At 43.1% G+C, this 20,377-nt stretch overlaps 1 protein-coding gene across 1 annotated transcript in view; it reads right to left on the bottom strand.

Annotated features, from left to right (window-relative positions):
- Positions 1–19,917, bottom strand: part of HSPA9 (heat shock protein family A (Hsp70) member 9) — a 32,938-nt gene extending 13,021 nt beyond the window's left edge. The window contains exons 1-11 of the mRNA XM_026660831.1: positions 19,731–19,917; positions 17,503–17,561; positions 13,419–13,506; positions 13,123–13,304; positions 10,726–10,850; positions 8,814–8,887; positions 8,622–8,728; positions 7,159–7,321; positions 6,156–6,248; positions 3,358–3,567; positions 104–331 (exon numbers count right to left, since the gene is read on the bottom strand). Coding sequence (XP_026516616.1) covers positions 104–331; positions 3,358–3,567; positions 6,156–6,248; positions 7,159–7,321; positions 8,622–8,728; positions 8,814–8,887; positions 10,726–10,850; positions 13,123–13,304; positions 13,419–13,506; positions 17,503–17,561; positions 19,731–19,811 — 1,410 coding nt within the window. The 5' untranslated portion in view covers positions 19,812–19,917. The remainder of the gene's footprint in view (positions 1–103; positions 332–3,357; positions 3,568–6,155; positions 6,249–7,158; positions 7,322–8,621; positions 8,729–8,813; positions 8,888–10,725; positions 10,851–13,122; positions 13,305–13,418; positions 13,507–17,502; positions 17,562–19,730) is intronic.
- Positions 19,918–20,377: the final 460 nt, after the last annotated feature.

The raw sequence follows: 20,377 nt of genomic DNA, 5'->3' as shown, positions 1-20,377 counted from the left end.
AATAGAACATGGGGCACCCAATGCCTGCAATTGTGCTGTCCCTAAAACAACAGCCCAGGAACGCCATCAGAAGCAGACAGTTACCAAGATGTTTAACCCCCACCTGGCTCTTCTTGGTTGGAATCGTCGTGTTCCTGTTGATAAGCTTAGTGAAGACACCTCCCAGCGTCTCGATTCCCAGGGACAAAGGAGTCACGTCCAGCAGCAGCACATCGGTGACATCACCAGCTAACACACCACCTTGAATAGCGGCACCAATAGCAACAGCTTCATCTGGATTAACTGCTTTGCTAGGAGAACGGCCAAACAGATCCTGCACAGTCTGCTGCACCTGAATGAGTACAGAACACAGCCCATGTGTAAGGAACTCCTGCTATCACAGCCTTGCTGCCACAGTCCATCCCATGGTATAGTGAAAATATATGAGAAAGGAACCCTTCATTATCTGTCCTCCAACCACCTGTCACTTTTGCCATTCCCTTCCCCACACCCCTACTACTTCTGCCATCCAGTGGCAGATGAGACTAAGCTTCAGGCCCATGACTGGCTCCTACTCCCCCCCCATCCCTCAACTTGCTCGTCATAGCACCCAGTTGAGTGGATTCAGGTGTACCCATATTTGCCCTACACCTACATCATCTAGGAGGCCAAAAGACAGCCAGTCCCCTCCTCTAGAGTACTGTTTCCAACCCAGTGAGCCAGCAGTGAATCACCCAAGGAAGGGGATGAAGAACTCTAGCCCTCCAGAGTTCAACACTCCCACCTACACTGACCCCTAGCTCACCACACACAGCAATAACGCAGCAACATTCTGCTCAAGCAGAACGGGGATCACTTATCCCAGCTGGGCACAGGTCAGCACATTCCAGGCTTATTCTCCCCAGAGCTGGGCCCAGCTCTAGGGACTGAAATGCAATAGTAAGCACAGAACCGTGGGACAGGTTAGAAAATCCACAGAAAGGAGGGGGCACACCTCATCTCATTTAGTGTATTAAAGAATAAATGAAGCCATATGAAAGCCAACAATGTCTCCAGACCCTTATTTAATGTGGTGTTTCAGTTGATACTTCGCGCTCCACCTTTTCAGAACATGCTGATGAAGATCCATGGCTGAAGTATCAGGATAGGAACTCAGCTGGGTGTTTGAAATACTCTACATGGCTTTCAGTTCCACTCCAAGGGGCCCACTTCCACCACTGACATTTTAGCTGATGCTCACAGCTCCTCTGCATCCCAAGCTGCGTTAGTGGAGCAGCCATTTTCTGCACAGGTGAGCACTGTGCTCCTGGGGAGATGTGAGCACTACTCCAGTTAGTCTGCCCGTGAACACTCCCTTGTACAGTGAAACATACAGGAAGACCACATAATTAACTGGAAATGTTCCCCCTAGGGGGCATGTTTTACAGTGCAAGGGGAAGCATTACTTCTGATCACAGACCTGACATTTCCCAGAGCATTGTCTGTGTGAGAGCAGTTCCAAGTAATGTCAAATTTCACCCCAGCAGTGGTGTGAAGGGGAGCTGGGCAAGATGCAGTACAAGAGGGAGAAAGCTACATTACTGTGTGCAATACACAGGTGCAGATTTCGGTATGCCTGTGCTCAACTCAGCCTGCAGTTAAAGCTCTGAGTGAGAGTAGTCAGGGAAGCGTTATGTAACCTTGCAAGGCCACATGGTGCTAGAAAGGTATAAATAGGATACTGATATTTAAGTAGTGTCTTCCACCCCCAAAGGATTCTCAGTACTTCAGGAAGGGCTTCCCCCACCATGGAAATGAAGCCACAGTGTGTAACACTACATAAGAGACTCAGACAGAAGGCAAGAAAAATACTGTACCCAGTTTAAACTGCAGGGACCTTAGCAAGGGGGGAGGGGGATGTAATCACTGGATTTTGGCCAGGACAGCAGCTTTTAGTGACTTCTGTCCTGCAAACCTCACAGTATGTCTACACAGCATTTGAGCACCTGCAGGAGCAGCCCCCCAGCCCTTGTCAACAGACTTGGGTTAGTGGGGCTCCTGCTAGTGCTCTGAAAGCAGCTGTGTAGACAGCGCTTTGAAGTAATCGCTCCCAGGCAGACCCTCCTCGGCAAGGTACTCTGGATCCTGGATGGCTGTCAGTCACAGTAAGATAGTGATAACATCTGAAGAGTACCACAGCACCTACAGAGTCTTTACTGTTCTCCACAGACTGGGAGAGAATAACTGAGGGAAACAAACCCATGGCAGTGAGTCTTAGAGCAAAGGTGAACTGACTTGGGCTGGTGCTGCAGGGCTAAAAATAGCAGTGTAGACATTTGGCCTTGGGTTGGAGCCTGGTCTCTGAGATCTCCCCGCCATCCACTGGGTTTCAGGGCCTGGGCTCCAGACTGAGTCTCTACACTGCTATTTTTAGCCCTGCAGCACAAGCCCATGTCAGTTGGTCTGGGCTCTGATACTCACTGCCATGGGTCTTTTTTTCCCCCCTCCCCTGTGTAGACGCACCCTAAGAGACCTCCAAGTAGCAGCATAGTCCACGTTCTTGAGGACACCATTGCACAAGCATATTCCCCCACTGACTTCAGAGAAGCTGAACAGTTCTTTTTGGAGCCTGGAATCTGAGAACACTAAATCAACAGCAGGCGGGTCCTAATGTTCAAGACTTTGCATGTCTGCAAAGCAAGTCTAAGTCACCTGCTGGTGCTTATCACCATAGTATACAGGTATATCTAGGCAGCCAGTGCTAAGAGAATAAGGTCAGTGAAACCTGCTCATGCCAGGGAGCAAACACGTACCCAATTATGCATTAGTGGCAGGTGACAGAATGGCTTTGCTGACAGCCAGAACAGTGAACCTACAAGATCCCTAGATGCCAAAGCTAAGTTGACAAGAGGGGGTGAATTCCACATAGGTCGCAAGTCTGGCAGCAGCATACTGACCCACAAGCTGCTCTCCCAGGCTAGAGAGAAAAAGCCTTAAGTTCTTAAATCTCAACAGCACTGCTTACATTGTCCACATCAGGCAGCAGGAGCCAGGAACAGAAATGTGTAACACCTGCCAACTCTCACTGGTCTTGGAAAGGGTAATCCCGTCAACAGTATCCTCCAGGCAGGCCCCTGGATCAAACACCAACCCAAGCAGGGAGTGGCCCCTTATTACATGCAATTGTTCTACTCACATGAGCAGGCATGCCTGATCCTGTCCCACCTCCCCACTCATCCTGCTGACTATATAGACAGCCTTTCACCTACAGCATCTCCAAAGTTTCTGGAATTAGGACTTAGGTCCCCTTTAAAATGCTTTTGTGAAACACAAATAAAAGTGACTCAATCCTTGGACAAAGGCGTTAAGTGGTATGTGTCACAGGGGAACATGCCATACCTTAGGCATTCTGCTCATGCCACCAACCAGGATGACTTCACCAATGTCACTCTTGCTGACTTCAGCATCCTGCATGGCTTTTTGGCAAGGTGCTACTGTCCTCCTGATCAGATCTGCTACAATCCCCTCAAACTGGGAACGACTCAGCTTCATGTTCAAGTGCTTTGGTCCAGAAGCATCCATAGTAAGGTAGGGCAAGTTAATGTCCGTCTGCAAAACAAGAATTCACTGGTTATCAGAAGCAGGAAATCAAGACAAGCAACTATATGTGGCTTTCAGTGTTATGTATTGAATTGTGACAACTGATCACTTACAGATGAAGCCAACAGGTTTCTGTAAGAATCCCTTTAAGAATCGTTTGAAAAAAAAAAAAGTTCACCTATATTTTAAGATATCTGTATATATCTTTACCCCATCCCCTATAGCCTCAGTTTAAGGAGGCTGGTCACATTTTATATTAAGGTTCCAGTTATAAATAGCTCATAAAGGATAAATTATTATTATTATAAGCAGGTTACAGACATGATCTGCTTATGTTAGATGTTTATAACCATGGCTATAAGCAATCCATTGACCCATTAGACTTTAAAAATATAACAACTGATTAACCATTTATTAAAATATTAATCATGAACTCATTATAAAATACATCTAAACAGAAATTTAACATTAAGTGCAACCACAGATCCTCCATGGTTAAGACAAATCCCATGTATTCTTCCCAGTTTCTTCAGTGGTGCAACTTTTCTGTACATTTACCCTATTTTAATTTTATAAAGCTGAGTCAGGCCCTGTTCACAGTAACTTTGCAGAGTTGTGAATTGTTTGCTGTAATCAACATGTGTAAACACACAGGAATGGCAGTCAAGAAACCACTAGCCCATTACATGCAATGTTTTTCATCAAGATCTTCACATCAGAGGTTAAAAAAAAATCCAAGTAGAAGAAAGTGACAAAACCCCAGAGACAGAGCACATGCGTATTTGCTGTTAAGAGAGTATAGAAAAATTGACAAAATACCCCCCCCTTTAAAAAAAAAAAAACACAAGACAGCCTACTTCACCGGGGTTAAACATATTCAACAATAATAAACTGTTTTCTCAAAAAACAAACAATCTCTATTTTATAACATTTATGCTGGAGAGCAAAGCCAATTGAATATTTTAAACAATGATTTCCATTTAAAATTAAGCACCAGGCATTACAATTTAGAATGCTCATTTTCTCCAACTATTTATGCAAGAGGTTTAAAATCCAGTGTCCCTGCTTATAAGTCCACTGCACTAATTTGAAGGCACAGCAAAATAATGGCAAAAGTGCTGAGTCATAATGACACCACAAATCACTGCAAAAAATTAATGCCCCCCCCCCCCCCCCCCACACACACACACACAAAATGGAGCAAGTTTGCAAAATCAGAACAGGTCCCTTGTTATAGACCAGGGCTGCGGCACCAAGCTGATTTTCAATGGCACTCACACTGCCCGGGGTCCTGGCCACTGGTCCAAGGGGCTCTGCATTTTAATTTAATTTAAATGAAGCTTCTTAAACATTTTAAAAACCTTATTTATTTTACATACAACAATAGTTTAGTTATATATTATAGACTTATAGAAAGAGACCTTCTAAAAACATTAAAATGTATAACTGGCACGTGAAACCTTAAATTAGGGTGATTAAATGAAGACTCGGCACACCACTTCTGAAAGGTTGCCGACCCCTGTTATAGACTAAAGCCAAGCTCTCTCCTCTTAAATAGAAAAGTCACTAAAGTCATATCGAAGACTTTCCTGAAGGCTCTTGCTTATTTAACTCTTACTGGTGCAGTACAGAAGAATTTTCTGGCAGAATGGAGTGTATTTTCTAACAGCGTATGTTCTCTCTCCGGTGAGCTAGCAAACCAGAATCTGTTATGCCCTTGTCAGAACTACTTATCCATTGTTACTGGCCTAAACACCACGCTTCCTGTGATCTCCCCACTTTGCCAAAGAAAACTCCCACCCAGAAATAACAGTTCTTAACACTATTTAAATCCTGGAAATTGGAAACAGAACAAAGACAAACTCAGACACTGTCTAGTTGACTTCAACAACATCTAAGTGAGACTACTCCCTTCAATGAAAAATGGTTCATCGTTAGCAGCGGATAAGGAAGGGGGGTCTGGAAGCATCCAATATGTGAAGCAGAGGGTGGGAGATGTGATCCTTGGAATCTGCTCTCAGTGTCTAGTGACTAACCCCCTTGTGTGCAGCTTTTAAAAGAGTAGTTTTTTTTTTTAAACAGATGATTTTCTTGTCATTATGCAAATAAGTAGTTCAGTCAGTGGTTACATTTAAAACGATAAGATTTTGAATTGCTAGAAGTAAAGTCACAATGTACCAGAAGCAGGATTATCAGCAATTCAATTCCTTGATGCCCTCTACAGTTCTGGAATAAGTAGCACGCAGACTTAAGAACAAGGTCAGATATTCCTACAGGATAGAGAGGACATCTTTTGGGGTCAAAGCTAACAGGATTAATATTCCTATCCAGGAGGTAGAAACCGCCACTGTTGTTCTAAGCCTCAAGCAATTACCTTGCATCATCTAACAGATGTTCAATTTTCAATTTTAACAGATGTTAATACCAATACTAGCTTGTCAAAGCATTTCCCCACAGAATGATGTCCTTTGCACATACTCAAGTTTGTTTTATCAACCAAAATCACTGTCTTCACATTTGGCTGTGTGCAAAGTAAAATGTGCAAAGTGACATATCAAAGTGGCCTACTAATGCACTTTATTATCCAGTCATCTCACCTGAACAGATGAAGAGAGCTCACACTTGGCTTTTTCCGATGCTTCTCTCACTCTCTGAAGAGCCATGTTGTCTTTAGTCAGGTCAATGCCCGTCTAACCAATAAGAAATGTGTGTTAACAAAAAACCTGCCAATCTCCAAAAACCCATTAGCCTGCAGCTGTCATTTGCTGTAGGTCACCCCCGTCCCCCAAAGCCACCTCAAAAATTAGAATTTGAGTCCTAGTGCTTTGTCTGCTTATCCCCCACACTTGTAACCATAACAATAAATACAAGTATTTCGTATTTTACATACATTAGCCCTAACCACCACGTGAAGTAGTTTTGTAGTGATATATCCATTAACATTAGAAGAATTGGGGCAGACGCTGTGCCTTGCTGAAGGTAACACTGGATCAAATGACTGAGTTATGATTAGATTGCACAATTTCCCAGCTGCCACCCTGGTGCGCCATCTACTAGGCAGTAGCATCATGCAGCACTAGTGGATTTATGTGGCCAATTCCCTTGTAATATGAAAGGGGGTGAATTATCTGTAGGATAACCCCATAGAGACAGGTTTCAGAGTAGCAGCCGTGTTAGTCTGTATCCGCAAAAATAACAGGAGTACTTGTGGCACCTTAGAGACTAGTCTCTAAGGTGCCACAAGTACTCCTGTTATTTTTGTCCCATAGAGACAGTGTCAAAGGAACAGAAGAGCAGAAGTCTTGCTATTCTGTTTGACCTAGACTCCTGTGAGATGTCCGCTCTTTAATTTGTATTTGTTTTTAGCTAAATATGAGGCAGATTACTAAAGAGCAGCTCAAGTCATTTTAATACCCTACACTTTTAGCATTTAGGTTAATGGTCAACTAAAACTCAAAACATATCAATACAGAAGAGGATCCTCATCCTTCTAAGGTAATTTGAGATTCCCTAGCTTCGAGAACTGGTTTTCAAAGCATTCTTAGTAACACTATCAAAATTACACATGGCATGTTAACTGTGCAAACAGATCTCATTTACCTCTCTCTTGAATTCCTTGACAATATGCTGCAGCAAGGCCTGGTCAAAATCTTCACCACCCAAGAAAGTGTCACCATTGGTAGATTTCACCTCAAAGACTCCCTTCTGAATTTCCAAAATAGAAATATCAAAAGTGCCACCACCCAAGTCATAGACTGCAATACTAAGACAGAAAACAGAGAGAATACACCCTTTAAAGACAAAGTTTTTTGGCTTGAACACTTTCAAACTCATGAGACAGGGTGCAGATAGTCATGTGAACCTTTACATTGCATGCATAGACTATTGTCTACAAAGGTGAAGGCTGATAGTGGGCCTGATCCTGCATTCCTTACACACCAAAAGTCCCCATTTGAAGACATCTGACTCCTATTTAAAGTGAGAGTTTGTGGTGCACAAGGAATGCAGGATCACGCCCATTACGTAATTTCAGCACCTGGTTTACTGCACTATTCAATTCTTTCATCTCCTGGAGAACTGCTGAATACTAAGTTTTCCCCTGAAGAAGCCTTCTCTAAAAAGAGAGAGTTACCAAGCTGACATAATAGGCCCATTCCATGCACATCTGGAATTCCTGACTTCAAATGAAAGTTCTGGGTGCATATGGACTGCACTATTGTGTCATTATGTAACTTTGGTCATTGCTATTACCTGCCTTACTAGGGAAGGCTTCTCCAGGAGAACATCATACTCACCAATGCTCTGTGCCAACCACTGACCAAAGTAGAAAGATTGGAACTGGATATTGCAGTTAAACCAGCCTTAACATTTTTATTAAAAGGAGAGTGCATTCGTGGTTTGCCCCCCATAAAGTCATAAGGCAAATTAAGGTATGGAGCTAAAGCCCAGGCATTTCACAGTTATGAGAGCGCTTTTGGGAAAGGCCAGGGGAAGCAGAGAGCGCTTACACAGCACTGTAAACTATGAACAATTCTCTTCAATAACATGAATTTACAGTTTGTAAGATCTATCACAGCAAAACTGTTATGGTAATACGGACATGCAGAGGATAATAAAAATAAATGTCTTAACAGGTACATTGGGAAACAAATGCTTTCCAGTAAGCCAGAACCTGGATAGAGATTTTTACGCCAATTTAATCTTAAATATAAGGAACCTGTCAACTCAATCATCTTGAAGAACCACGCTAAGAAGTTATTACTAACCACAGTTGAGTGTTCTTAAATTAGTGGTGTGCAGTTGTGCTGCTGTGGAGCTACTGCTAACTAATTTAAGATGCAGTTTTGGAATGAACATCTAAGATTCAGGGTTTTGTTTTTTTAAAACTGGTAAGAATGGAATAAAGCTCTGAGAGCAACTGCATAGAATAGATTACTGTGGAGTTAGTTTAGCAACAGGGTATGAACTAGTATCTTAAACAGCACAAAGTCTTCAATTATTTACAAAACAGAACCCTAAAGTGCTCTGGCTAAGAGGGATGGGGATTACTAGCAGATATTTACACTTTGTCTTCAGACTTGTCTAGACCATAAGCCAGGGCAGCAGCAGTTGGTTCATTAATCACCCTCAGAACATTGAGTCCAGAAATCTGCCCAGCATCTTTAGTAGCCTGAAAAAGAGAAGAAAGTTGACCAGTGAGAGAAGTTAAAATCTCTGCTTACAGACACAGGAAATCCAGGAGCTTGTGACCCTACCTGCCTCTGAGAATCATTGAAGTAAGCAGGGACAGTGATGACAGCATTCTTTGCTGAGTGTCCCAGGTAGTTTTCTGGAAAAGAAAAACCAGCAAGTTATTGTAGTTAATAAAAACTTCAGACCCACTCTAAAATGTTGGTACTTTGTTTCTACTCCCTCAGCTATAAACAGAATAGGGGTCCTCAATCTGGGCTTTGTGATTTCCCTCCCTTTATGGAGAGATGGGAGAGGGTCCCAAAGCTTTTTTCATTTTTAACATGGGGGCCACAGTATGGAAGAGCTTGTGACCCTTTAGAATCGCAGTCACCTCAAGACATTTCTATGCTTTCCACTAGTGATCAGACAAAACTGGTTAGTGTGAATTCACCTATAACATTTGCAGAATTCTGTGCTTTTATAGGCGGTAGAAAACAATCCTGAGGCTATGTCTTTACTTTGGAATGTCTTATATTTGGTCAACAGACTGTCCACCCGTTTACTATCATTTGTATGATTTATTTGTCCAGTATAAATATTTTCCACAGCAGGTTGATACACCGCAGATTAATGGGGACAAATAAAAATGTAATGTATGGTTAATCAGAAAAGCTCCTAGTTTTCTGGCACATCCCTATTCAGTATCATAACTTGCTGTTCTCTTTCAATCAATATTGAAAGTAGAAAGTCATCATTAAATGCAAACAAACTTGTGCAAGTATTTGGATGCATGCTACCCATCCCAGAGACTTCACAGTGCTTTATTTTGTTTGCTTTAATATCCTTACAGTATTTTATCCAATCTAATTTACAGTCTTTGTGGTGACTGGGTTATCTGGGCTATGGGTTGGCCTGCTGCACAACACTAAAGACCGCCATTTCCAAAATCTGGAGGCAATCTCTAACCTCCCGCACACTGCAATTCAGTCATCTAGGCCTCTTCTTCCATCCCTGCTAGCCATGTATAGTCAACACCCACTTGCAGTCTTACTTGTTGATCACTTGATATTGGGGTGCACAAGTGCTCTCCAACCCAGACAGCAGGTGAGGAGTAGTGAGGGTTCCAAAACTAAATGTCAAACTACCCCACCCCACTGTAGTTGGGGGATTTCCTTGAGATCACAGTAGGGATGGAAGGGGAAAGACTCGTCAGCTCTGTGGGCCATCACCCTGGCAGAGCTCCACAGCCACCACTAGCTAGGGAGAAGTACTTCACAACATGAGGTCCCTTTAACATTTCTTCTCTCGCTGATGGATATCAACTAGCCATGTAAGAACCAACCCACTCCCATCAATCTGCTTACCACATAATGCAACTGGGCAGAGCTTAACTCCACATGTAGAAAAGCAGCAGATTTAAGAAGCTGACATGTTACAGCTAGCTAGGGAGAGGACCTAACCCTGTCTGAACAGGAAGTCAAATAGCTGCTGTATAAACCAAAGGCTAGCAGGTATTTGTGGCAGCAATCACTACGCCAAAGGAGGTAAGTATTAGGAGTCTGTAAATGGCAAGTTTCACAATATGCATGGTTATCTGGAAGAGATGAAGACAAGTGTTCACTCCTTCACAGCCAGCAGACAGGACTGACATTTTGTTTTAAACACTCATGTATTTCAAGACTCTGCAAATTGAGACTTCGAATAAGAGCAACCAGGATAATGCTTTGCCTGAAGCTCTAACTCTGTCAAATACCCTAAATTGGTCAGTACAAAATTAAGGGTCCTTCACTCTCCCGGAGGGTAAAAGATAGCTTACTACCTTATCCCTACACAATCTGATGTAATTCAGGCCATGGTTTAGAAAGGTTCTAGAAGAAGGAAGTTTTTATTATGGCTGTAGTACGCCCAATATATTTATCAGACACCTAGTACCAATACCAAGGTTAAACTTGTGCTCAAACAAGTCAAACAAGGTAAACACCTTGCTGTACCAACCTGCAGTCTCCTTCATCTTCATTAATACAAAGGCACCAATTTGGCTTGGAGAATACAGCTTCCCATGCGCCTCTACCCAGGCATCACCGTTAGAAGCACGGACAATTTTAAAAGGAACATTTTTACTGAAACACAAGAATTTCACATTGAGTAAAGTTTGTCTAGAGAACACTGAATGCATCACACAAGACTTTAAATCATGATTTGAGGACTTCAGTAATTCAGCCAGAGGTTATGGGGTCTATTACAGGAGTGGGTGGCTGAGGTTCTGTAGCCTACAACGTGCAGGAGGTCTGACTAGATGATCATGATGGTCCCTTCTGGCCTTTTAGTCTGAGTCTAAACCCTACTGTGAATACATAGCTAGTATTGCTGGTTAACCTGAAATTGGCAAAACTTAGTGATACCTTGGTTTTAAAGGGAAAGATCCTATAGTAAACCTTCCCCTAAACAGCCTCAGATGTAAGGGAGGCACCTGAAAATACCATTTGCAAAGATCCCAGATGGAAACCACTGCATTTCTTGGAAAAGGTCAATACCAATCAGTTTGATTGAGCTTTGATGTATCCTGGCCATCAGTTACAGCCAAGGACCCTGAGTAAGCTCAGTGTTGTCCAGTCTGCTCCCTCCCAAAGGGACCTATACAGGCGGTCAGACTCCTGACACCACTCTTCAGTCAACTCTGAAATATGGACTCTGGAGCCATTTGCTGCATTGCAGTTGGTGGTTGCTCCCCTTTCACTCCACCCATCTACCATTGCAACCGTTCAGCTACCCAGCCCAATCTGACTGCCCATTAAGTTCCTTGCTGCTGTCCTCCCCACTTTTCCTTTACAGCCACCCTTCCCTCATTACTCTCCTCTCCAATGAGGACCTACCAGAACACCCAGTTTTTAATCATGTACACAAGAGCTAAAATGTGCTGTTGCGACAGAAGTCACAATTAGAACCCAATGTGTGCGCACATTACTCTAATCCAGCAACAATCTTATTGTAACGTGTCCTTTCACATCCCCCAGCTCCTTTTTTTTTTTCTCTTATATCCATTTATGTCAGCTCTTTATTTACAGTAGACTTGTAAGCTCTCTGGGGGTAAATACAGTGTTTTCTGAGTGCTGTAAAATAACCATCAGAGCCTCTTGCTTGCTTAAGTCCAAAATAACGTAAGGCCTATACCATTAAAAAGCCAGAAGAATGTTTAAAACCTTTCACACTAATCTGTGTTGGACAGAGTAATTTTGCATAAAATACCTGCATAAGATTCAGTTTTCTAGACTCAGGTACACACAACTTTCTGCAATATTTTGCAGAAAGTGCTGGAATTAAGGATATACATTAAGTTGTAAATACACAAGAATTTCTGGGCACACAATAAAACCAGTGCGCACTTAAACCGAACAGTTTTATTTAAGAATCCCAGTGTAAACTGTGCCATAACTGCTTTTATGCAAACTTTAATTCATGTTAAACAAGATCAAACCAGTGGTCCACCTAGTCCAGAAGCCATCCTCTGACAGTGGCCAGTACCAGCTGATTCAGAGGTAGATGCAAGAAACCCAGTTGTGGACAATTAAGTCACATATGGAAAAGATTTTCCTAAGCCCCCTGTCAGCTAGTGGTTGGCTTATATTTCTCATCCACTTAAATATCTAACCATATTTTGGATCCCTAAACTCCTGGCCTCTGATATCCTGTGACAAATTCCACAGGATACTTTATGCACTAGTAAATTGTAAGCATGCTGCTTTCCTTTTCATTAAATGTTTTTGTATTATGAGAGTTTCCTAAAGTGAGGAAAATAGCTTTGGAGTAGGACAAGCCACTAGAACTGAATTGCAATCCCAAGGAGAAGTGGCCATTAAATTACTGTTCCTCTCCCTCCCATGAAAAATAATGGCTATTCAGTATCCCAATTACAAGGCATCTGCTCACAACTTTTATATGATAAACATTATGTAGAAAGTATAACCTTCCTTGTAATTCAGTGAACATTATGTGTGCAGTGTTCTATAGCACGAGGACTCAATCAGAAGTGAGATGCAGGAAACCCTCAGGGCAGGGGCGCTCAGGGTTCTGAACAGTACAAAGTACAGTAGGCACTTTGTCATTTGATCCATTCCTCTTGCCAATGCAGACCGCACCAGCTATATTGCATTGTCAAGAACCAATTACACTTATGAGTCCGCCCCTGAAAGCTTAAAAAGCATCATTAACAAATGCAGTGAAACACAGGCTAAACTTTTGAGGAATATGAGCAATCAACATGTGGGACACTACGCACTGAGTACCACGTCTCACCATGTGCAAACAGCACTTTGTTTTAGGCCATGCATGGGCGCACTGCACTCTGCAAATTCTCTTTCCAGAACAGGAGAATAACTAATTAGTTCTACTTACATATCTTTCTGTACTTCAGAATCATCATAGCGCCGTCCAATGAGACGTTTGGTAGCATAGAATGTATTCTGTGGGTTAGTTACAGCCTGTCGTTTAGCTGGCATCCCAACCAATCGTTCACCATCAGCTGTAAATGCTACAACAGATGGGGTAGTTCTGGCACCTTCGGCGTTTTCCAGCACCTACATAAAAATGTTAAGAGGCTATAACCCAGGAAAACTACCTGCGAAAGTGGCAGCACTGATTCCCTCCCTTAGATACAGATTGTTATACACTAGTAGTTATCAGTTACTCACCTTTGCTTGTTTTCCTTCCATAACTGCCACACAGGAGTTAGTTGTGCCCAAATCAATACCAATAACAGCACCTTTGACTGCTTCTGAGCTGCAAAATATATTTAAAACGAATGTTAGGGTTACTGCAACCGGTGAAACAACTAGAAAGCTCTCTCTCCTCCCCTCCCCGCATCATCTTGCCAGGAATTACCTTTCAACCAGATTCTACCTGCAGCTGGGGAAGCAAATCCATTTTCCACTCTAGAGTAAGAGGAAATTGGAGAACAACCCAGCTTATGTTGGAAATCAACTTGGTATTATCAAATTGTGGTTCTGTATTAGATTTGGTCATTCCAGCATTTGTTGTGTCTAAATTCTTACTTGTTTTCTATGTTCCACTGTGAAATCCCCTGGACTTTTTATTGGCTAGCATCACACTTTAAATACTTAAGAGTCTGTATGCTATTTGTGAATGTGGTCCTTCAAAGACTGATGTCAAGTCAGTTCTAACATCCCTAAACATCAAGTCTTTCATATGAAAGACCTTATTCCCTCTCAAGTAGAATTAAGCTAAAATAAGTAGGGCTGTCAAGCGATTAAAAAATTAATCGCAATTAATCGCACTGTTAAACAATAATAGAATACCATTTAAATAAATGTTTTTGGATTTTTTTACATTTTCAAATATATTGATTGTACAGTGCTCACTTTATATTTTTTATTACAAGTATTTGCATGTAAACAAAAGAAATAGTATTTTTTCAATTCACCTAATACAAGTACTGTAATGCAATCGCTATCATGAAATTTGAATTTACAAATGTAGAACATACAAAAAAACCTGCATTCAAAAATAAAACAATGTAAAATTTTAGAGCCTGCAAGACCATTCAGTGCTACTTCTTGTTCAGCCAATTGCTCAGACGAACAAGTATGTTTACATTTGTAGGAGATAATGCTGACCACTTGTTTACAATGTCATCTGAAAGCGAGAACAGGAGTTCTCATGGCACTGCTGTAGCCGGTGTCCCAAGATATTTACGTGCCAGCTGCGCTAAAGATTCTTATGTCATCCCTTCATGCTTCAACCACCATTCCAGAAGACATGCGTCCATGCTGATGGCCGTTCTGCTTAATAACAATTCAAAGCAGTGCAGACCGACGCAAGTTCATTTTCATTATCTGAGTCAGGTGCCACCAGCAGAAGGTTGATTTTCTTTTTTGGTGGTTCAGGTTCTCTGGTTTCCGCATCGGAGCATTGATCTTTTAAGACTTCTGAAAGCTAGCTCCACACCTCATCCCTCTCAGATTTTGGAAGGCACTTCAGATTCTTAAACCTTGGGCTGGTCTACACTGGGGGGGGGGGGAGGCGGCGGGGGGGGGGGGGGGGGGGGAAGAGAGGGATCGATCTAAGATACGCAACTTAGTTCGACTTACCTGGCCGTCCTCACGGCGGCAAGTCAACCGCCGCGGCTCTCCCGTCGACTCCGCTTACTCCTCCTGCTGAGGCGGAGTATGGGCATCGATTCGGGGATCGATTTATTGCATCTAGACGAGACGTGATAAATCGATCCCCGATAGATCAATTACTACCCGCTGATCCAGCGGGTAGTGTAGAAGTGGCTCTTGAGTCGAGTGTTGTAGCTATCTTTAGAAATCTCACATTGGTGCCTTCTTTGCGTTTTGCCAAATCTGAGTGAAAGTGTTCATAAAATGAACGTGTTGGGTCATCATCCGAGACTGCTATAACAGGAAATATATGGCAGAATGCGGGTAAAACAGAGCAGGGGACAAACAATTCTGCCCCAAGGAGTTCAGTCAGAAATTTAATTAACACTTATTTTTTTAACGAGCGTCATCAGCATGGAAGCATGTCCTCTGGAATGGGGGCCGAAGCATGAAGGGGCATACAAATGTTTAGCATATCTGGCACGTAAATACCTTGCAATACTGGCTACAAAAGTGCCATGCAAATTCCTGTTCTCACTTTCAGGTGACATTGTAAATAAGAAGAGGGCAGCATTATCTCCTGCAAATGTAAACATACTGGTTTGTCTTAGCGATTGGCTGAACAAGAAGTAGAACTGAGTGGACTTGTAGGTGCTGAAGTTTTACTTTTTTTGGGGGGCGGGGAGGAGGAGTGCAGTCACCTAACAAAAAAAGAAATCTACATTTGTAAGTTGCACTTTCAGGACAAAGATTGCACTAAAGTACTGGTATGAGGTGAATTGAAAAATACTATTTTTTATCATTTTTACAGTGCAAATATTTGTAAGCAAAAATAATATACACTTTGATTTCAATTATAACAGAATACTATATATGAAAATGTAGAAAAACATCCAAAATGTTTAATAAATTTCAATTGGTATTCTATTATTTAACAGTGCAATTAAAATGGCAATTGCGATTCATTTTTTAAAATTGCGATTAACTCAAAAAGTTAATCGAGTGAGTTAACTGTGATTAATCAACAGCCCTAAAAATTATTAAACTGATCAGAATTACTAGCTGTAGCTTTTTATTTCACCTTTACAATAATTCCCCCTATACATAGTTTTGATTACAAATTCCCACGTAAAAGGCTATTTCCTGCAATCTAACCTGGAAAATCCGTAACAGATTTATTCATTCATATAGCAAGCATAAAAATTGTAGTACATTTATGAAGAGTTAATACAGAAATACAGGTTTTTTGTAGTCAGAGCCCCTCATTTGTATCTAATAATTCAGATGTTAGTAGTCACACCTGCTTGAAAGCAGCTGCCTGGAGGAAAGAGACTATGAAAAGTGCACAGATCAGTTTATTAGGCAATTCTCAGTATGGAAAAAGTGCACATCTATAGATAAAAGGGATGAACTAAGGCCCTGTTGAGGTCCGCTGAGCCTGGGGTATTTAGAGCTACAGCTAGCTTTCTTTTTGAAATAAGACATGCTGACATTTTTAAGCCTTGACTGTGGGGGTAACATGATGGGTGGTATTTCTAAATGAAATGATTTAGAGGGAGGCGCTGCTTTTGAGGGAGGTTGAGTATCCTCTTTCCTTAGTTTACTTGAGAAGTCTTGCCTTCAGTGGCAATTATACCAATTTATTAGACATGCAGTGAGCAGAGATAGGGAGGTAGCCCCAGGTATGAGCTTTTCCTCCAAGGTCTCACCCCATTCTCCCCACCACCCAACCCTCCCACCCCTCTCCCTGAGCTATCTTACTTCCATGACTTAGTTTATTTGTCTCCAGTGCTGAAGGACTTACATCAATTATATTGTTTTCATCAAGTTATACAACAGACCAGAATCCCTGAGGTTTATTTTTACCTTGGATTAACAAATTAAGAAAAACTGCAGAATATATCGTGAGGGAGCACAAACCACTTCAAAGAAAAAAAATGAATGTAAACTGATCTGCAGAGCTGTGGAACCTTCTCCAACACAATAACAGAAGATAATGTTGATGATGCCTCAGGATTAGTAGATAGTAATTTATCACACCCATTTAATGTTCTGATTTCATAAGAAAGGGGGATTCCTAAACAGAATAACCTTTTTCAGGGATACAGAGTTTTAAGTGTTTCCTGAAAAAGTGAGGGAAACAAATTAGGAGACAGTCAGTCTTGAGAAATCGCCAAGTTTTGCAAATTCTAATACACACAATTTTCCTCCATTACTTTATATTGGACAGCAGAAGATTGGTATATTGATTATGCTCACAAAAATGTTTTTGCTTCAAAAGAAGTTTCATTGGCGTTTATGGAACAAACTGATGGATTAAATGAAATTAAAAAGGTTTTATTAAGTTTCTTCTTTGTGTTGAAATAAATAGGTTTGTTTGGAATTTTATTAGGTCTAAGAACTTTACGTATAGCAGGAAATTTTTTGCATACTTAGTATCTGATTATTTATGAAATGCTGTGCCAGTAAGAGGCCGTTTTGTTTCTCTTTAATTAACCATACACACATCTGACCAAGGATTTCAAATTATGAAGTTGGAGTCAATTTAGGTATCAAGACTATTACAGTTTTTTGTTTTTCTTGCAGTTCAATCTTTTCCTCAAAAAAAAAAAGGGGGGGGGGGGGCGCGGGAGGGAGAGAAGAGAGAGATACTTACGCATACTTCCTACTGGATACTGTTCTGATAACATCTTGACTGAGAGTATTCCAGACTGCCTATAAAATAAAAATCAGGATATTACAGCAATGAGAGGTTTCTTGCATCTTATTTCGGGTAAGATTACCTCACATCCAGTATTTTAAAAGGATCTGTAGCTATGCTACCTTAAAATAATAAAAAGTGATACACCTCCACTACCACATTAGCTTTGTGTTTAATCTTCAAAATTCCTTTTACTTAACTGAAGACTAACCAAGGACTCAAGAAAATATTTCAATATATTATACAGCCACAGAACGTTTACCTTAAGTTTTATTATTTGTTGTTTATATGAAATGTGAACATTTCAAGACCCATATTATCCGAGCTGAGCAAGTTGCTAGTATAGAAGATTCTTGCTATGAACATGCACAAGTTAAAGTTGTTGCAAAAGCTGCAACGCGTAAAGCTGAACCTTTAGCATGACACAGGCAGCAGCAGATAAACATTAAACAAGTTTCTTGAAATTTCCTCAAGGGGTAGACTAGATGACAGTGCTTCAGAGTTTCATTCTTTCAACTAGGTTTAAGATATGCTGGATGAAACATATCAGTGTTTTTGAGTTTGTAACCTCATATAACATCTTAGTACAAATAAAATCCCACCATGAGAAGAAAATACTGATTTGTTAATACATCAGAGACTACAACCCCGCCTGCTTAGCATACACTTTGACCTGGGGATGAGTGAGAAGAGGAGAGGCAGGAGACAGAAAGGAGAGAGTAATGGCTGAAGCCTGGTCTACACTTAAAAATTAGATCAACCTAGCTACATTATGTAACTAATGTCACACCCTGCGCACTGCAGTTAGGGTGACCTAATGCCCCATGTAGACATGGCTAGGTCAATGGAAGGATTTTTCTGTTGACCTAGTGATCACCTCTTGGAGAGGGGGATTAACTACATTGATGAAAGTGGTTTTTCTGTCAGTGAGGGAAGCATCTACACTATGGTGCTGCAGCACCATAGCTATGCCACTGTAAAGCATCCTGAGATCATGACAGAGTATCTCTCTGTACACAGCCCAGGGAGTTCAGAAACTAGGTTACTGTTCAGCATTGAAAAGGTCTTGCAATACGATCCCCATTATCCTTGAACTACTTAACCATTTGCACTTCAGTTGCCTCATCTGTAAAATAGGCATAATATTTATTTACCACAGGGAAGTAGAAATGCTTAGCCAATTTAAGATTCTCATTACAGGGCCAGATACAACTCCCATTAAAACCAAGGGGAGTCTTTCCGTTTCAAATCCCCCAAGTTACCTTTAAAATCTCTTTCTTGTCGGTCAGCAATACCAACTAACAAATGCTCCTTAACTAAAGATTCTCTACTAATTTTTGCAGTTTTGAGGGAGCAAACAAAGAAGATACAAAGCTGTTTACTTTTAAAAATAGTTCCTAGAACATGTACTTAGTTAGATTAGCTGAAAGCCACACAGTAGTATAGCTGAACTCTGGCACTAAACACTGTCAACACATGCCGACAATGAAGGTCAAAGGAAGAGCCCCCGCCCCTAAGTACCAATGACTCTGTGTTGAGCCACCTTTATTAGATATTCCCATTCACCAGTCTGGGTGTTAAAATCAGAACTCTCCGGCTCTTACAGTTAAATCCATTTTAAACGCCCAGATTCCAAAAGCGCCCTCCCCATTTCCAGCTGCCCCAGTTCTCTGGTGTTCCCTCATCATTAACATCTCAGCACCTAAGGGACCCCTGAACTCATCCGCCAGCAGTACAAGCCCGCCGGGATGGACGGGGAACGAGACCGAGGTTACAAGACTTGCGCCAAGTGGCCTCGGGGCAGCCACCGATCCAAGCTGGAGAGTTTCACAACCCCGCACGAGGCTGGCCCTGGACTCGCCCCGGAGCTCAGCACAGGGCTGCCAGCACCAGGGCCTCCGCCAGCCATCGGCCCCCGGCCTAGGAACCCCCTCCCTCCGTCCCGGGGCCCCACCGCGCAACTCGCCGGCAAGGCCCGGCCGTGACCCCCGGGGGCGCCTTATACGGGTGCCCCCCGCCAGCACCAGGGCAGGCCGGCTCCTGCACCCCTCCCCCACCCTCGGCCTCCCAGCACCCCGCACCACGAGGGTGCCCCCCCCCCACGCCTGCCCCATCGCTTCCCACCTCCCCCAAGTAACGCGCGGGGCCCGCCGCACCAGCCCCCCACGGGCCCGGCTCCGCACCTGAGCGAGGCCGGGGCTGGGAGCAGTGCCCCGGCGGGGCAGCAGGTGGAGGCGGGCGGCGGTGCGGCTGGCGCTCAGCATGGTCCGGGTGTGGCGGGCTGGAGACTCTCACGCGGAGAGGAGAATGCGGACTGCGCAGCAGCTCTTCTGGAAACCTCCACCCACGTGGGCCGGGTCAGCGCACCCCGACGGGGCTGGCTGCTGCAAAAGCCTGACCCCGCACCAACGCCTCAGCGCCCCGCGCCGCAGCGGAGACTATGCGGCGGCTCCGCGCGGCACCTCCTCGCGCGCGCTACCCGATCCCGCGCTGCGGCCGACAAGCCTCCTGTGAAGCGCTGGCACCCCGGGGGAGTTCCACACAGGCACTGTGAAGGGCAGCTGGGGTCCTGACGGGCACTGCGTACTCAAGGTCGGACGGGATGAAGCACTGGGAAATTGCAGCGGCCTTACGTCAGGGCGACTGCACACTACGCTTGCGCCGGTTAGAGGCAAGAGCGCATGCGTTGTCTGCTTAGGGAAATCTGCATGGCTCATGCGCAGATGAGCCGAAGGGAGGTGGCTGTTTCCGACGCCTTTCTGATCATGCGCAGTCGGAAGGCTGCCGAGGGACCACGTGTGCTCTGCTCCCAGCGGCGGCTGGCAGATTT

This window comes from Terrapene carolina, unplaced genomic scaffold, assembly GCF_002925995.2.
Source record: "Terrapene carolina triunguis isolate 2854851 unplaced genomic scaffold, T_m_triunguis-2.0 Scaffold838, whole genome shotgun sequence".
Lineage (NCBI taxonomy): Eukaryota > Metazoa > Chordata > Testudines > Emydidae > Terrapene > Terrapene triunguis.
The sequence above is the reverse complement of the archived record's forward strand: the minus strand, read 5'-3'. Positions and strand labels throughout refer to the sequence as shown.